We start from the raw sequence: 13,731 nt of genomic DNA, 5'->3' as shown, positions 1-13,731 counted from the left end.
GATGGCAGCTGCCATCCTGCGGGGCAGGCTCTTGGCAGCCTGGTGGAACTCCTCTGGCTTGGCCTTCAGCAGAGCTACAATGTTCTGCAGCGTCCGCGACGGCTGCAGGCCCAGGGCATCCATCACATTTATGAGATAATCTGCAAAATTAAGGAAAAACTTGTATTTAAGTGGCAATAGACACGGTGAGATGAAAGACAGCCTTGCTGGTGACGGAGGGAACCCTGTCCCCAGCAGTGGCTGGCATGCAGCAGTGCAGAGCAGCCCGTGGGTGACGCCAGCCGTGCCCGCGCTCACCGATGTCCGTGGCCAGCTGCTTGGTGGCGTGTGGGGTGAGCTGTGGGATCTGCAGGATCACCTCGCAGTACGTCTGCATCGTGGCCCTGGCGATGGAGCCCAGCCAGTAATCAGCCACGTTGTCCAGCTCGGGCAGCTCGTCCCCTGCACAGACAGTCCCGTCAGCTGCCAGCTCCCCACCCGCCCTCGCTGCCTTTGTGCAACCCCTCATCCCAGCTGGGTAACAGCACTGACTGCTCCTTCCACAGGACATGCAGGCAGGCAGACTTCATCAGCTGCTTTTGGAGTTATCAAAGCAGTCCTGTGCTCTGCCTGTACTGCACACCACTGACACGAGCTCCAGACACAAAACACTCCCCTGGACACTCTCCAGGTAAGTCACTCCCAAGGGCTGAGGGGGACCAGCTGGGACAGGGCACTGCCTGGCACCTCCCACAGGATCCTCTCCCAGGAGCAGTTTGCAAACCTGAGCACTGACACGGATTCACACGAGGTTTTTTCCAGCCCTTAAGGCAGCCTGTGTTCATTAGTGTTTTGAAAATTAACGAGCCATTTCAACATGTAAATTCTTCAAGGTGACATAATAGTAAATGCAAAAGCCTGAACTAAAGAGCATACTTTTGGGAGGGTGCAGGAAGACTGTAAATACCAAGCTCTGTGCTTTCCTCACTGTCTGTGGCAATAGCACCATGAAGAGACTAAGCCCAGCACGAGGTACACTGCCAGCCTGCAGGGAAAGGCGTTAGGTGGCTCCAGGGGGCTGCTGTGTCACTAATCCTGGTACCTGCAGCAGCATCAGTCACACAGCAGCCCCCTGGAGCCAGAACAGGAGCCAAAACCCAACACAACTCTGCAGACCCCAAACCATTGTTTTAATCAACACCAAACCCACACAGACCAAGCCACAGCTTGGAGTTTGAATTAAACCTAAGAAAGTTTTACTCATTATTTAGAGGCTACTCCTGCTTTTACTGAAGGATTCTTGGAAGAAACAGTGTGATAGGAAAGGGATGTCCAATGGTTTTGTCACTGTAACACATCCCAGCTGTGTAATGTCAGGATGGGAAAGCTTTGTGGCCTTTGGCCTCTCCCTACCTTGCTCTGGGGGGTATGGCAGTTTTCCAGCATGTAATGCCAGCTCCAAAGCAGAATCCTCTTGAGTGACAAATGGCTCAAGGTGCAGAGGAAGCGACATAATGTACTGGCCAATCTAGAATAGAAGAACCAAAAGCTGAGTCACTCAACAAATGAGGCAAGTCCTTTCCCAGAGAAAAAGTCACCTGCAGTAAATACACCTGAAAGCAGAGAGCTGAGCCTGACAGCCACTCACTCACCTACAAATTGACTCTTGTGCACCATTACACTTGGTACAAGAAATAGTTTTTCACAAGGTCAGAGAAGCAGTCACTGAAACACTCATGGTAAGAAAGACCTGTACAGAGAACTGCTTCTTCAAGCAAATCTTTGCTCTCTGGAGTGTTCCCAGCAATTTGTTTTCTAGAGCAGAAAGACAGCTGAGCTCTCTTACATTGCTGATGTATTCCAGAGGGGTCAGGCTGAAATTTGGCAGGTCATCTGTCAGGGTCTCACCAATGCCACCAGAACTCCAGCCCTGTAAGACAGAAAGTGCAGGATGAATTGATGACTTCCAGAGCATGAAGCCTGTCAGTGTTTCAGAAAGGGGTGACCCAACAACATGACCTGTGACTACCCAAGGGATTGAAGGAAGCAGAACACAGATGGTGAGGAAACTGTTTACCTTCAGGCCCAAAACACCCACCCTTTCCCTACCCAGCTCCCTGTGGGAAACATGCTCAGACAGGCCAGAAAAGCAAGACCTCAAACAAACACCAGAGCCTCCAAACACCTGTGCTGCAAAGGCTGTGGGTGAGGGAAGGGAAAGTGTTCCAGTGCCCGCAGCTCGTGGGAGAAATGTGGCACCAGAGAGAACCGTTCTGAGCAGGAGACAGAGAAGCAATCCAACCCAAGGGATCCCCCAGGCAAAGCCTGCCTGTTCAGCTGAGCCCAAGGCCCCAGTGCCCACCTCCATCCTGGGGACCAGCAGCAGCTGCTGCTTGATGCGCAGGAACACGGAGTCGAAGGCCAGCTGGTGGGACAGCTGGTTCAGGCGGCTCAGGGCCGCTCGCCACGACGACAGCAGGTTGTGGTTACTGCTGCCTTTCTCCTGACACAGACAGAAAAACATTTACACACACAGGCACTGAAGTGCCACACAGGGGCTGTTGTTAACATGCTTGCAGAGGTTTTATGAGGCCCTCCTTGTGCAGCAGAGCTTTCCTCTGTGACGGCACAGCCTGTTTCCTTTGGAATGACCTATTCCAAGCAGTCATTCAAAACAGAAACTGCCACTGCTCTCTGAACTGCAGGACAAGGAATCAGAATCACATTCCAGCCTCCCCAGGCTCTGGCACATGCTGGATACTGAGAAACTTGCAGAGAAGATGGCAAAACTGCCTTTTACTCAAAGGGCAGAACTGATGCCCTGCATGGAATTACGTTCTACCTGAAGAGTACCTGTGGAATGGGACAGTTCAGTCAAGCTTTCAAGTCAAACACATGACACTAAAGGTGGAACCACAAAAACTGCAGGTAAACCAAGTGCAAAAGAAATCAAAACATTTTGAGGAAATAAAACTCATAACCTTGAATTCACTACTTCATGTGACCAATGATGGCAAACATAACTTAGATCCACGAGAAGATAACTACAGTCATTCTACCCTGTTCACAGATTCATGCATGAATGATCCTGCAGAATTCTGTTTCAGACTGGACAGGGCAGCAGAGCCTAAGTGGCAGAGAAAGCCTCAGAAGGTGGTGTGTGGGCTCCAGAATCTGAGGTGGCTCCAACACAACCTTCCTAATGATCACTGTGATAAAATCTCCCTTGCCTGAGCTGATAAGGGCATGTTTGCAAAACAGAGCCAGATCTGGGGAGAGATGGAATGAGTCCAGACTTCCTGGCTTTGGACATTTCATCTCTCCATGTATCAGTGTCTCTGCAGAACACAGCCCACAGAAAGGCTGCAGCCCAGCATCAAAAGTCTTTAGGCTGGAGGGAAATCCAGGTGTCATCTACCCAGTATGGGCCCAAGTGCCCACTGTGATAGAGCAGGCTCTGCAGGCACCAGGGCTACCTTCAGGGTGTAAAGTGTTTCCATAAGGCTGGCGTACTCAGATGGATTCTCCTTCAAGAGATAATTGTATTCCTGCCAGGGATTTTTTACAGAGCTCTTCTTTTCTGCAGAACTGGTGTCCTGAAAGCCAGAAAAACTGCAAGGGCTGTAGGAGTCTGAGAGATACTTCCCAGCAGTTGATAAAATCCTGCAAACAAGTACACAAAAGTCACCAGCAGAACCCTCTGGGCTAGGCAGTCCTGTCCTCATGGCCCAAGGACCAGCACCACCCTTGAGTGACTCTGAGGGAGAGCATTCACTGACAGACTCCACCTGCAGCCAGTCCTCTCAGCCACTGTGCCACTCAGCAGCTGCAGAAGTGCTGAGAGGACAGAGGGGTTTGTGCTCTGGGAACACGAGGGCAGTGGGGCCCCACTGAGCACTGCAGGCCAGGCTCAGCACTTCCAGGAGCCACAGGCTGAGCAGTGCATGCTCACAAGGAGGAGCAAGACCTACGTGTGCCTACACTCCTCAGGTTACAGAGGAGCCATCAGGAAAGGCACACCTACACTCATTTCAGCACGTGATTCATGCCCCGTGTCACAAGGGTGAGGATCTTGCCAATTTGATCTGGTGGAAAATTCCTTCCTGACCCCCATCTGGCAGCCCATTGGTGGCCAGCCAGGTATCCAAGGAAAAGGATTCTGGGGGTTGTCTCAGGGAATATGATGGAGTGGAACACTCTGTGCCCCATCTCAGTGCTGCCTTTCCCTCCATGGTCTATGCAACCAAGGCACCCTGGGGTTTGTTTTCTTTCAGCTTGGTTCCTACACTGGCAGCTCATGAATTCAGGTCACCAGTGCTCACCTGCTGGCCAGCTGCTGCTCAAAGTCTCCACACTGATGAAGCAGTTCACCACAAATGGAAATGATCCTGGGAAAGAACAAGACAAAAACACACTGAGATCTGAGGCAGAAAATGCCAGACCCCCCCCCCCAGAGAACCCATCTCAGACCTGTGTCAAGTAATTATGAAACACCATAACCAAACCACAGCCCACACATCTGTCAAGAGTCAATTTGGTGATTAACTCTGCACCCTTCTGACAACACTGATTTTTTTTTGCCCAATGGCCTCATCCACCTCCTGCTTCTTGTCATGGTGGGGAAGCCCAGCTCAGTGTCACTGGGAAAAATTCTAAGAGCTGCTAATATGACAAGTGATATGAGATGCAGCCTTGCTCCAGGCAGGGTGGGGAGCCCCACAGCCCTCCCCTCCCAGGAGCAGCCTGAAACCCATGACTGACACTGGTGCTTCCAGCAGCACTGCCAGCTCAGCCCTGTGCTCTGCACTGGGAACTTGTGCAAGCTGACCCCAAGTAGCTCCCTTGCAGCTTTGATACAAAAATCAGCTCTGAACCGGACAAAAATCCCCAAAGCCTTTACCGGACAGAATTTTGGAATGCAGTCCAGTCCTCCTGGAACAGGGAATCTGCCAGGACATCATCCAGTTTACATTTCTTTCGTATAGACTGCAGTGTATTTGTGAAGTCAGATGTGTACCTGCAGTGAGAAAAGGAGCAGAGAGAAGCACCAGCATAAGGAAACAGGCTGGAGAGCAGCACAAAGACGTGTCCTGTCCTCTGCAAGGTCCTGTCCTCAGTCAGTCCTCTGCAAGGGCCAAACATGAACCAGAAATACTAAAAGGAGTACAGAAGAGACACCCTGGTTCCCCTCCAAACAGGTGGATGTGAAGAACTGATCAGCCACAGCCCACTCAAGCCTAGAGCTGAAGACAAGAAGTGTGAAAGATGCTGTGTGGATCTCAGTTTGCTGCCTGTAGATCACCAGGAGCTCCCTCTACCCCTGAGAAAGAAGGAGTAAGACATTTTAGTTACCACTACATTGATCATCTCCTAGTAAGACCAGGAAAAGTTTATATTGCTCCTGCAACTCCATCATCACTTGGCCCTTACTCCAGAACATGGTGACAACAATCTCATGAATTTGTTTTCTCAGCTACTCCCCAGATGAGAGCATGGATAAAAAGAACATTCTGTCTTCTACACACCCCCGTTTTCTTTTTAATAATGCCCATAAGCTGGAGGCAGGTACATTGCTCTGTAATTGCCTATAAAGAAGGTGAGATCAGAGATCTGTGCTTTCCTCTTCCCCCTTCCCACAGGGCAGCAATACCTGATTCATTCCTCGTGAGCAGCTCTTCCACTATCGTGAAGGAATAAGGAGTAAATCAGTACAGGAACAGGAAAGTGATACTTTAGGACCAGACCTAAAAGTGAACCTCACTCCCTGGGGTATCTCACACTCACAGGCAGATCCTGAATGTGAGGTCACTTGTCCTGGACTGTGTATTCATCCAATCAATAACGTTGGAAAAGTCCTCCAAGATGATCAAGTTCAACCTCCAGACTTATGTCCCCACTGAGATCCACTTTCATCAGCCTTATTTTGTTTTGGGAAATATTTTCTCCTTCAAAAGTATTTATTAAAAATGAAAACTCTGCCCAAGCAGAATATAAAACAGCTGGCAAACCTTTGATTTAGCCATAAAATCTTCCATTTTTCCTCTAGAAAACAGCCTGTGCTCGAATGAAGCAGCAAGAGGGATATTGATGATTCATGGTACAGTCAGACACTTTCTGCTCTCAGCCATTTTCCATAAACTACAAAGTCCTTGGCCACAAGCTGCACACTCACTACCAGCTCAGGATAAATGGAGCAGTACCTAAAGGCACCTTACTTTGAGAACAGAGCCTTCAGGGCCTTCAGCAGCCCACACACCCCCAGGCCATCCGTGAGCTTGACGCAGTTGTCGATGGCTGCGGCCGCCAGGATGAAGAGTTTGTTGACGGAGTGGTTCAGTTCCTGGACACAATCAATCACTTCCCAATGCTCCTAAACAACAACAACAGCAAAGCTGAGCCTGACTCTTCTTCCAGGCAACAGAGAAAACACACCTTGTGTAACACAGTGCTCTCTCTCCTACAAATAAAAGGAAATAGAAGCAAAAGGGAGAGGGGCAAAGAGAGCAGTAACCATGACAAAGACCCCTGTGCTTAGTGGGAGCTTCAGCCTCCCCCTGGAACAAAGACTGGTACATTACCAAGGGCACTGCACTGATCTGGATGAGGAGATTCTCTTCTTCCAGGTCTCCATATTCGAGTTGATAGGGCTTGTATGGAGCATACACCACTTCCACCAGCTCCATCACTTTCACCAGGTTCTGCTCCTCTGCAAAGAATCAGATGTTTAATCTACAGAGAGATGAACATGCTACTAAAAGCCTCATTTCAAGCCACATGAAGTTCTTCACTAGAGCATGCTGCCTGCACAGGCTTGGAATGCTGCCCAACAGCTTCAATCTCAACTACACAGACTGGGTTTTTCATTTTTTCAGAAACAAGATTATTATCTCTACCTGCTTCCTAAAACCAAGATGTTCTACCTCAACAAGTGCCTCAAGAAAATTAACACTCACTGACCCAAAACAGCCTGGGTGACAAAAATCTATCAAACATTCCAACCTACAGCAGAAGAATTGAAACCATCTGAGAAGTGAAACACATTACTCCCACGCCATCAAACAGGGGCAATCCTCATTTATCAGAAAGCCTAGCTCACACTTAAAATAATTGACACTAATTCAATTCACTCAGAGCCACTGTGCCAGCGTTCATCAGGCAGAGCTGAACGTGAAGCACAAACTCAGCCTGTCAGAGCCAAGCCTGGGCTGGGAGCTGCCAACCCAAACACACATCAGGGCTGAATGGTTATTGCTCAGCTCAGAACTGGACACCAGCTGCTCTCACTAAGCTCTGCCAAAATCAAACCTGCCACAAACCAAAATGAATTCGAATGCTGGATATCAGAAAAGACTTTCACACCCTGAGGACAGGAGAGCAATGGAGCAGTCTGTCCAAAGCCAGCACTGTCTCTGTGCTTGGACACTTTGGAGAGCAGACTGAACAGTACCCCAAGCACCACGGCCTGACCTCACAGCAGATCCTGCTTGGAGCAGGAGACTGGACCAGATCATCAGTCCCTTCCAAACTGAATTATCCTGTGAATCACAGCTGAGCCCTCCCCTCACATACACACAGGAACTGGTTTGACTCTTCTCAGCTGAGTCACCTGGCCTTTCCATTCTTGAGATATTTCTTTTCTCAAACATCTTGCCCCACACTAAAAGAGATGGAAATAAAGGCTTTGGGTTTTGTTTTTTTTAACACACTCAGATAACAGTTCAACAGTGATCTTCCTATTCCATCATCTTCTAGAATCTAGCATTATTTTTCCAAGTCCTTTTTAATAATTTCTGTAATGAACCATAAATTAAGCTAGAAAATGACTGATGTGTATGCAACCAGAGAGACAACAGACACAGTCACACTCCCTGACATTGCTCAGCAATCATCATTTACAGGATCACGAAAGAATCTGGGTTTAAACAGCTCAAGACAATGTTATGAGGAACCAAACACAGGAAGCACAGCATCAGGAATGCTCCATTAGCTTTAATTCTGGATTTTCCCATAGGCAGCCTTTGAAGCAGCCCCACCAAATTCATAAGGGACTATAAATATCCAAGAGCTGCAGTCAGGCGTAAACTTGTGCAAACACAGCACCTCAGAGCTGTGTGGTTTGTGGGAATTACTCAGCAATCATGACCAAAATGACAAATGTCCCAGGGAGGGGAAAGCACAGGGCAGATTTGGAAACAAACACTGAGGATGCTGCTGGGAAAAAACACTGGGCATTGTCACTTGATTAAACCTTAAGCCAGTAGCAACAGAAAAACTACAAAATCAAATACAAGCATCCAATGGATGCAGCCTTCAAGCAGGTTTTCTCTTGTTTAGTGAGGTGTGACAATTCCAGGAAACTCCTCAACTTTTCTGCTCTGTGATCACTCACAATGGGTCTCGCTGCCTCCCTGGAGACATTTCCTCATCTGGGAGACAGAAGAAACAGTAAAGCTTGTAAAAGGAGAAGTGCTAAATGCTATTTACCCTGCAGAGCCAGCATGCTCAGGACAGGGCTGCTTCAGGAAACAGCAGTGCTGTGTCAACAGCTCCTGTGTAAGATACACACACAAACACAAAGGTGCAAGTGCCCTGGAACTGGGCATTGCTTAGAAGAGATAATCCCTCCCTCACCTAAAACTAACCAAAATCCCACAGTGGGACTTTACAAGGGGGGCAGCACAGGATGAGAGCAGGCAGTGGCAGAGCCTTACTGAGGTTTGGCAGCATGGCCACCTCCAGCCCCTTGGCGAAGTGGACGGTGGCATCGTGGAGCTCCAGCAGCTGGGTCAGCTTGGTGTCCTGGCCAGTCCTCTCCATGGCAGTGCTGAGACACACCGGGATGGAAGGCACCAGAGCTCCCAGAGTTTGAATCAACAGCACAGTCACGATTTCATGGGGGTTCTTGAAAACCTGTGGCAGCAGAACAGCTGCATTACCTGAGAGGAACACGCAGCAGCAGAGAGCAGCAGGCAGCTTCCAACGCTGAAGCACCTCACAAAGGGGTGAAAAACCCAAAGCACTCTGCTAAAGCTGACCTAGCACACAGGACAGCCTGACTGCACAGCTAGGGCAGCACATATTTACTGCTGTGCTTTGAGGACAGCCACCAAGAAACTAGAAGCACAGGCACAGGCCAAAAACTGAATTCAGAAGAACACAGGTACTACAGTGATTCAAAAAACACCTGGCAGAAGAGGGCATTTGAAACAGTGCACTCAGTTTACACAGGTGTGCTGGGAAACAACATTAATCAGTAAAATATGAAGACACAGGACTATATCACAAGCCAAATTACTGGTCAGATAGACAGAAGTCAGCAGTGGAAAGGCTAGAAATCCTGTAATCAGCTGAGAATCAGCCACTCCACTAGCATAAAACTTTTTACAGCCTTCATTGTGACTTTTCATCAGCTATCCTGTTCATTTACTTTGAAAGCTGGGTTTACCATCAAAAAGGTCCAAGAGTTTTCAGAAAACAGAAGCAACACAGGAGATTGAGTGACATGAGCTGTGCCCCATGTGCCATTTCTTACAATCCCCAGTTCAAAGAGTATCTGCTAAAATGTAACCTGACATCTGACCTGTAAGTCACATCGAATCATTAGGCAGAAAAAATACATTTCAAGGAAACACTGAGCTCCTCTGCAGCACAGGCCTTGCACTGACACTGGCTTTGTGACATGAAGATAAGAATCTCTTAGCCTTCATGGATGAAAAACTCTTCAACAATATGAACTTATTTCTTCATTTCACCAAAGGACAAAAACTTTTTTTGATCCTACATTGTTCTTGGCAGGGAAAACAAGAACACAGACTCCAAGGGGTGACAGCAGAAGCCCTCAGATATCTTACAAAGAGCAACACACATCAGTCCAGCGACCTTGAGGGCATCCTCCAGGCCAAGTGATAAAGCAATTCAGGCATTTCAAATGTCTTGCAACAGCACACATTTACAACAGCAACAAATTAGTTTTAACTTAAGGTACAGATGAAAGTGATAGAGCAGCTTTAATGTCAATAACACAGCAACCTTGCTGCTGGTGGAACACCAGAGCTCACACCCTGTCTGCAAGGGCTGGACAAGGAACAGTAAATGGGTTGCAAGTACCATCCTGCACCAAGAGTGTAAGTCAGGGAGAGCAGCCACGAGCTCTTCAGAGCTTTGTGAGCATGCAGAGGGTGCCCAGCCCTGTCCTGTCCTGCCCCTGCAGCAGCATGAAGCTGTCTGTGCACCTGTGCTGCCCACTGGAGCTGGGTGTGCCAGGTCCCCAGGAGGGTGTCGTACAGCTCGGTCAGCTGGCGATTCAGGCTCAGGTCACTCTGGCAAAGCTCCTGCCACACGGCCACCAGCTGCACCTGATGGGGAATAGAACCATCTGAGAAGAAAACTGACAGCTCTTGTTTTTGTTATGCCAAACCCAGCACTCCCCACACACAGCACTTCTGCCAAAACGTGAGGCTCACCCTTGCTCCCCTCTCCATGTTTCAGCCATAATTCAGCACCACAGAAGGAAAAGACTTTCAGCATGAAGCTTGAGGCTTGCTAGTGATTCAAAGATTTAATTAACATTGGTATTTTACTCATAAAATGAGATTGCAACTGATACCCCCACATAATAGTTGAAATACTTGGCAAGACCCAGCCTTGAACTTAATCCTCAAAAGTCACAGTCATGTGAGAAATTTGAAGCTCAGGTTATGGCTACAGAACTGTCTGGAATTCCAGCTTTTAATCTTACCTGAAAAGAGTTTACAGAAGGCAGCAGCTGGCAAGTTGCAGTAATAAAGTTACTGCTGACATGGGCACATCCACAGAAAGCAAAGCAGAACCATGAGGCACAGAGAAATGGAGCAGACACACATATCCTGTGTGTGCTGCAGGAAGGGACACAGGGACACAAATGGAGAATTACTCCTGCAACACGGGGAGTCACCAAAGCTGGTCAGAGCCAGGCAGAGAAGTGGAAGAAGGAAATACAGAGGAGCAGGTGCCATCCCCCACCACAGCACAGCTGAGATCCGTGGGGCAGCAGCTCCCTCTGCAGCCACAGCCCAGCAAGAATCACGACTTTTATTCTGCAATGTTAAAACGTTACCAAAACACTTACCTTGTGACACTTGTAATAATAAGCGAGAAGCTGGGGCATCCGATCAATTTCAGTGAAGACTTTAACAAACATTTTTGCTTGATCTAAACAAAACAAAGTAACAGGCATCAGGAGCAGCCTCAACGCTGAGGGTGGGACATCAGTCTGAGCAAGAAATCCTCTTCTAAGGGAGCAGACAGTGGTCACGCAGAAAGCTACAACTCCATCTCTGGTTTGCTTATTTTCTCAAACAGGAGCAGAACTCACTGAAATCCAAGCTCAAACAAGATCAAGCAGCAGACACAAGGAATGAATTTAACTTAACCAGCACATAGTATTAACACATTCAGTATTAAAGCCAGATAAAGCCAGAGCATTTCCTAGAAGGAAATAATTAGTTTCTAGAAACAAGCCAGCACTCACAAACCTAAAGATACCTGATAAAGGCCTCAGCTTTGCTTTCACCTGTTCTCAAAATGATCCCTGTGCCTCAGACTAACTCATGGCTGCCCCTGCACAGAGCTTAGAAACACAGGTTCCTCAAAAGTCTGGTTTGTACCCCATAGCCCCAGATCCCTCCAGGACCTCAAGGTGCACAAAGATGAGTGTCAACAACCACAACAACTACTTTTCAGAAGTGCTGACAGGAGCACAGGGAAGGAATGGCACAAAGAACTGCCCAAAAAGACAAATTTTCTAAGGAGAATTTATAATGCTGCTTTTACAAAGTAGTAGGAAGTCAGAACGCTTCTAAACAAATTTCCTTCCTGATTACAGCAACACCTTGATAACAGAAAACCAGGGACCTTCTGCTTATTTGAGCAGCACCTCCATCTCACACATCCACATGGTCCACAACATTCTGTAATCTTCTTGTTTCCTGCAGTGGCCACAGGTACCCCAAACCACAGGAAAATCACAGTAGCACCGGCCTGCAGGCAGCTGCAGAGCCCAAAGCATTTCAGAGCATCTGCTCCACCAGGAGAAGCACAGGACCCAGTATCAGGAGCCTTCAGGACACCAATTCTCCACCCAAACCCTGTTTTAGAGACAATAAACTCTATGCTGGCAGTAAATGACACCGAGAGCTACTGACCTACAGACTGGGAGTTAAAAGCAGCAACAATCTGAGGGCTGGCCATGGCCTCCAGGCGGTTCTTCAGTGCCTCCAGGTGCACACACTTCTCTGAGTAATCCGGCGTGTCCACCAGCATGGCCAGGCTGCTCTGCATGCTCGTCAGCTTGGCTGAAATCAGGGACACGTCCTGCCAGCAGGGGAAGGCAGCCTGTTACCAAGGGCAACCTCAGACAGCGTCAGCAGCAGCGATGTGATTCACAGCCGCTTCAAAATCCCACTTTTAAACACAGTTCCCTGAAAAGCTGGAGGCACAAAGACCAAATAATTCAGTATTTACCTGTGTTTTAAGAGTCTCTTCAATATCTGCACTTAGTGTGCTCCATTTGTCAGCCTCCTGAAGTGACTCAGCAGCCAGCTGCATCCTGGACTTCACTCGGTCAATCTCTACCAGAACCTGAAGGAAAAAACACAACGCTACATCCCCCACTGAAAAAATGACTGTCACACACTTGGGAGTCATCTTCTGCTTAAATTTATTTTAAAAACAAAAAGGTGTGAAAACATTATATTATTACAAGAAGATGGAATGGTCTGAAGGAACCAGAGATGTAAAATCATCTTTCAAAGTCAAACAAGAGAAGGTTAGTTTAGGTTAGTTTAGGTTAGTTTGAATTCTGGTCTTGTTCTTTCGGTACCTACTTCACCTGAAGATGCTCTGCACCCCAGGCAGAAAGCAGTGTCCCCAGGCAGGTACCAGCAGCTCTGAACTGACACCTGAGCAGCAGCTGTTCCTCAGACATGCACAGGCCTGTGTCACACCCACCTTCCTACCGTTAATGTTAAAAGAAGCAGTTTTGTCTATATGAAGTTCACAAGATCATTTCATATTAACAACTCTGGAACCTTTAGAATTTCACAAGTTGCAGCTAAACACTAAGACAAGAACTGACCTGCATAGACTGAGCTGTGTCTTCTTCAAACTTCTTTATATCTTCTTTAACAAGGATCATCTGCTCCTTCAGGAATGTCGCCTCCTGTTTCAGGACTTCCACCTCCCGCAGGACTCTGGGCATGTTCTGGAGAGCCTGATGGCTTGTTTCTGCAGGAACACACAGCAGTCAGTGAGGGGGTGAGAGCCCTTGCAGGAACACGTGGGCTTTCAATAATCTTACCTAGTCTTTAGCACTTGACATAACCCAAAACTAGACAAAAAAGCAAAACATCGAAGATAAATCTCCGGATGTATCTTTGAGCTTTAAGTATGTATTTTATGATGGGACCATTTAGGTTTAAAAAAGCCCTCTGAGACCATCAAGTCCAACTGTTCCCAACAGTCCAGTCCTGTTCCCCCAGCACTGCCAAGGCCACCGCTAACTCACATCCCCAAGTGTCACAATCACACCGCTTTTTAATCCTTCCAGGGACTCCAACGCTGGCCTGGGCAGCCTGTGCCAGGGCTGGGCAACCCTTCTGGAGAAGAATGTACCCTGCTAGCCCATCTAACCCAGCACTGGCAGGAGCTGCTGTTTCCCAGCACTTAACGCGTGTTGAGATGTGTTGGTGAATAACCACGAGAGCCGAGGTGGAT

General features: G+C 48.1%; 1 protein-coding gene across 1 annotated transcript in view; it reads right to left on the bottom strand.

Moving 5' to 3' along the window:
* Nucleotides 1-13,671, bottom strand: part of COG7 (component of oligomeric golgi complex 7) — a 14,274-nt gene extending 603 nt beyond the window's left edge. Inside the window, exons 1-16 of the mRNA XM_015642409.3 lie at nucleotides 13,094-13,671; nucleotides 12,481-12,597; nucleotides 12,162-12,330; nucleotides 11,087-11,169; nucleotides 10,212-10,334; nucleotides 8,691-8,889; nucleotides 6,558-6,685; nucleotides 6,195-6,349; nucleotides 4,880-4,996; nucleotides 4,302-4,367; nucleotides 3,456-3,642; nucleotides 2,342-2,482; nucleotides 1,826-1,909; nucleotides 1,393-1,507; nucleotides 298-441; nucleotides 7-140 (exon numbers count right to left, since the gene is read on the bottom strand). Coding sequence (XP_015497895.1) covers nucleotides 7-140; nucleotides 298-441; nucleotides 1,393-1,507; nucleotides 1,826-1,909; nucleotides 2,342-2,482; nucleotides 3,456-3,642; nucleotides 4,302-4,367; nucleotides 4,880-4,996; nucleotides 6,195-6,349; nucleotides 6,558-6,685; nucleotides 8,691-8,889; nucleotides 10,212-10,334; nucleotides 11,087-11,169; nucleotides 12,162-12,330; nucleotides 12,481-12,597; nucleotides 13,094-13,216 — 2,085 coding nt within the window. The 5' untranslated portion in view covers nucleotides 13,217-13,671. The remainder of the gene's footprint in view (nucleotides 1-6; nucleotides 141-297; nucleotides 442-1,392; nucleotides 1,508-1,825; nucleotides 1,910-2,341; nucleotides 2,483-3,455; nucleotides 3,643-4,301; nucleotides 4,368-4,879; nucleotides 4,997-6,194; nucleotides 6,350-6,557; nucleotides 6,686-8,690; nucleotides 8,890-10,211; nucleotides 10,335-11,086; nucleotides 11,170-12,161; nucleotides 12,331-12,480; nucleotides 12,598-13,093) is intronic.
* Nucleotides 13,672-13,731: the final 60 nt, after the last annotated feature.

This window comes from Parus major, chromosome 14, assembly GCF_001522545.3.
Source record: "Parus major isolate Abel chromosome 14, Parus_major1.1, whole genome shotgun sequence".
Lineage (NCBI taxonomy): Eukaryota > Metazoa > Chordata > Aves > Passeriformes > Paridae > Parus > Parus major.
The sequence above is the reverse complement of the archived record's forward strand: the minus strand, read 5'-3'. Positions and strand labels throughout refer to the sequence as shown.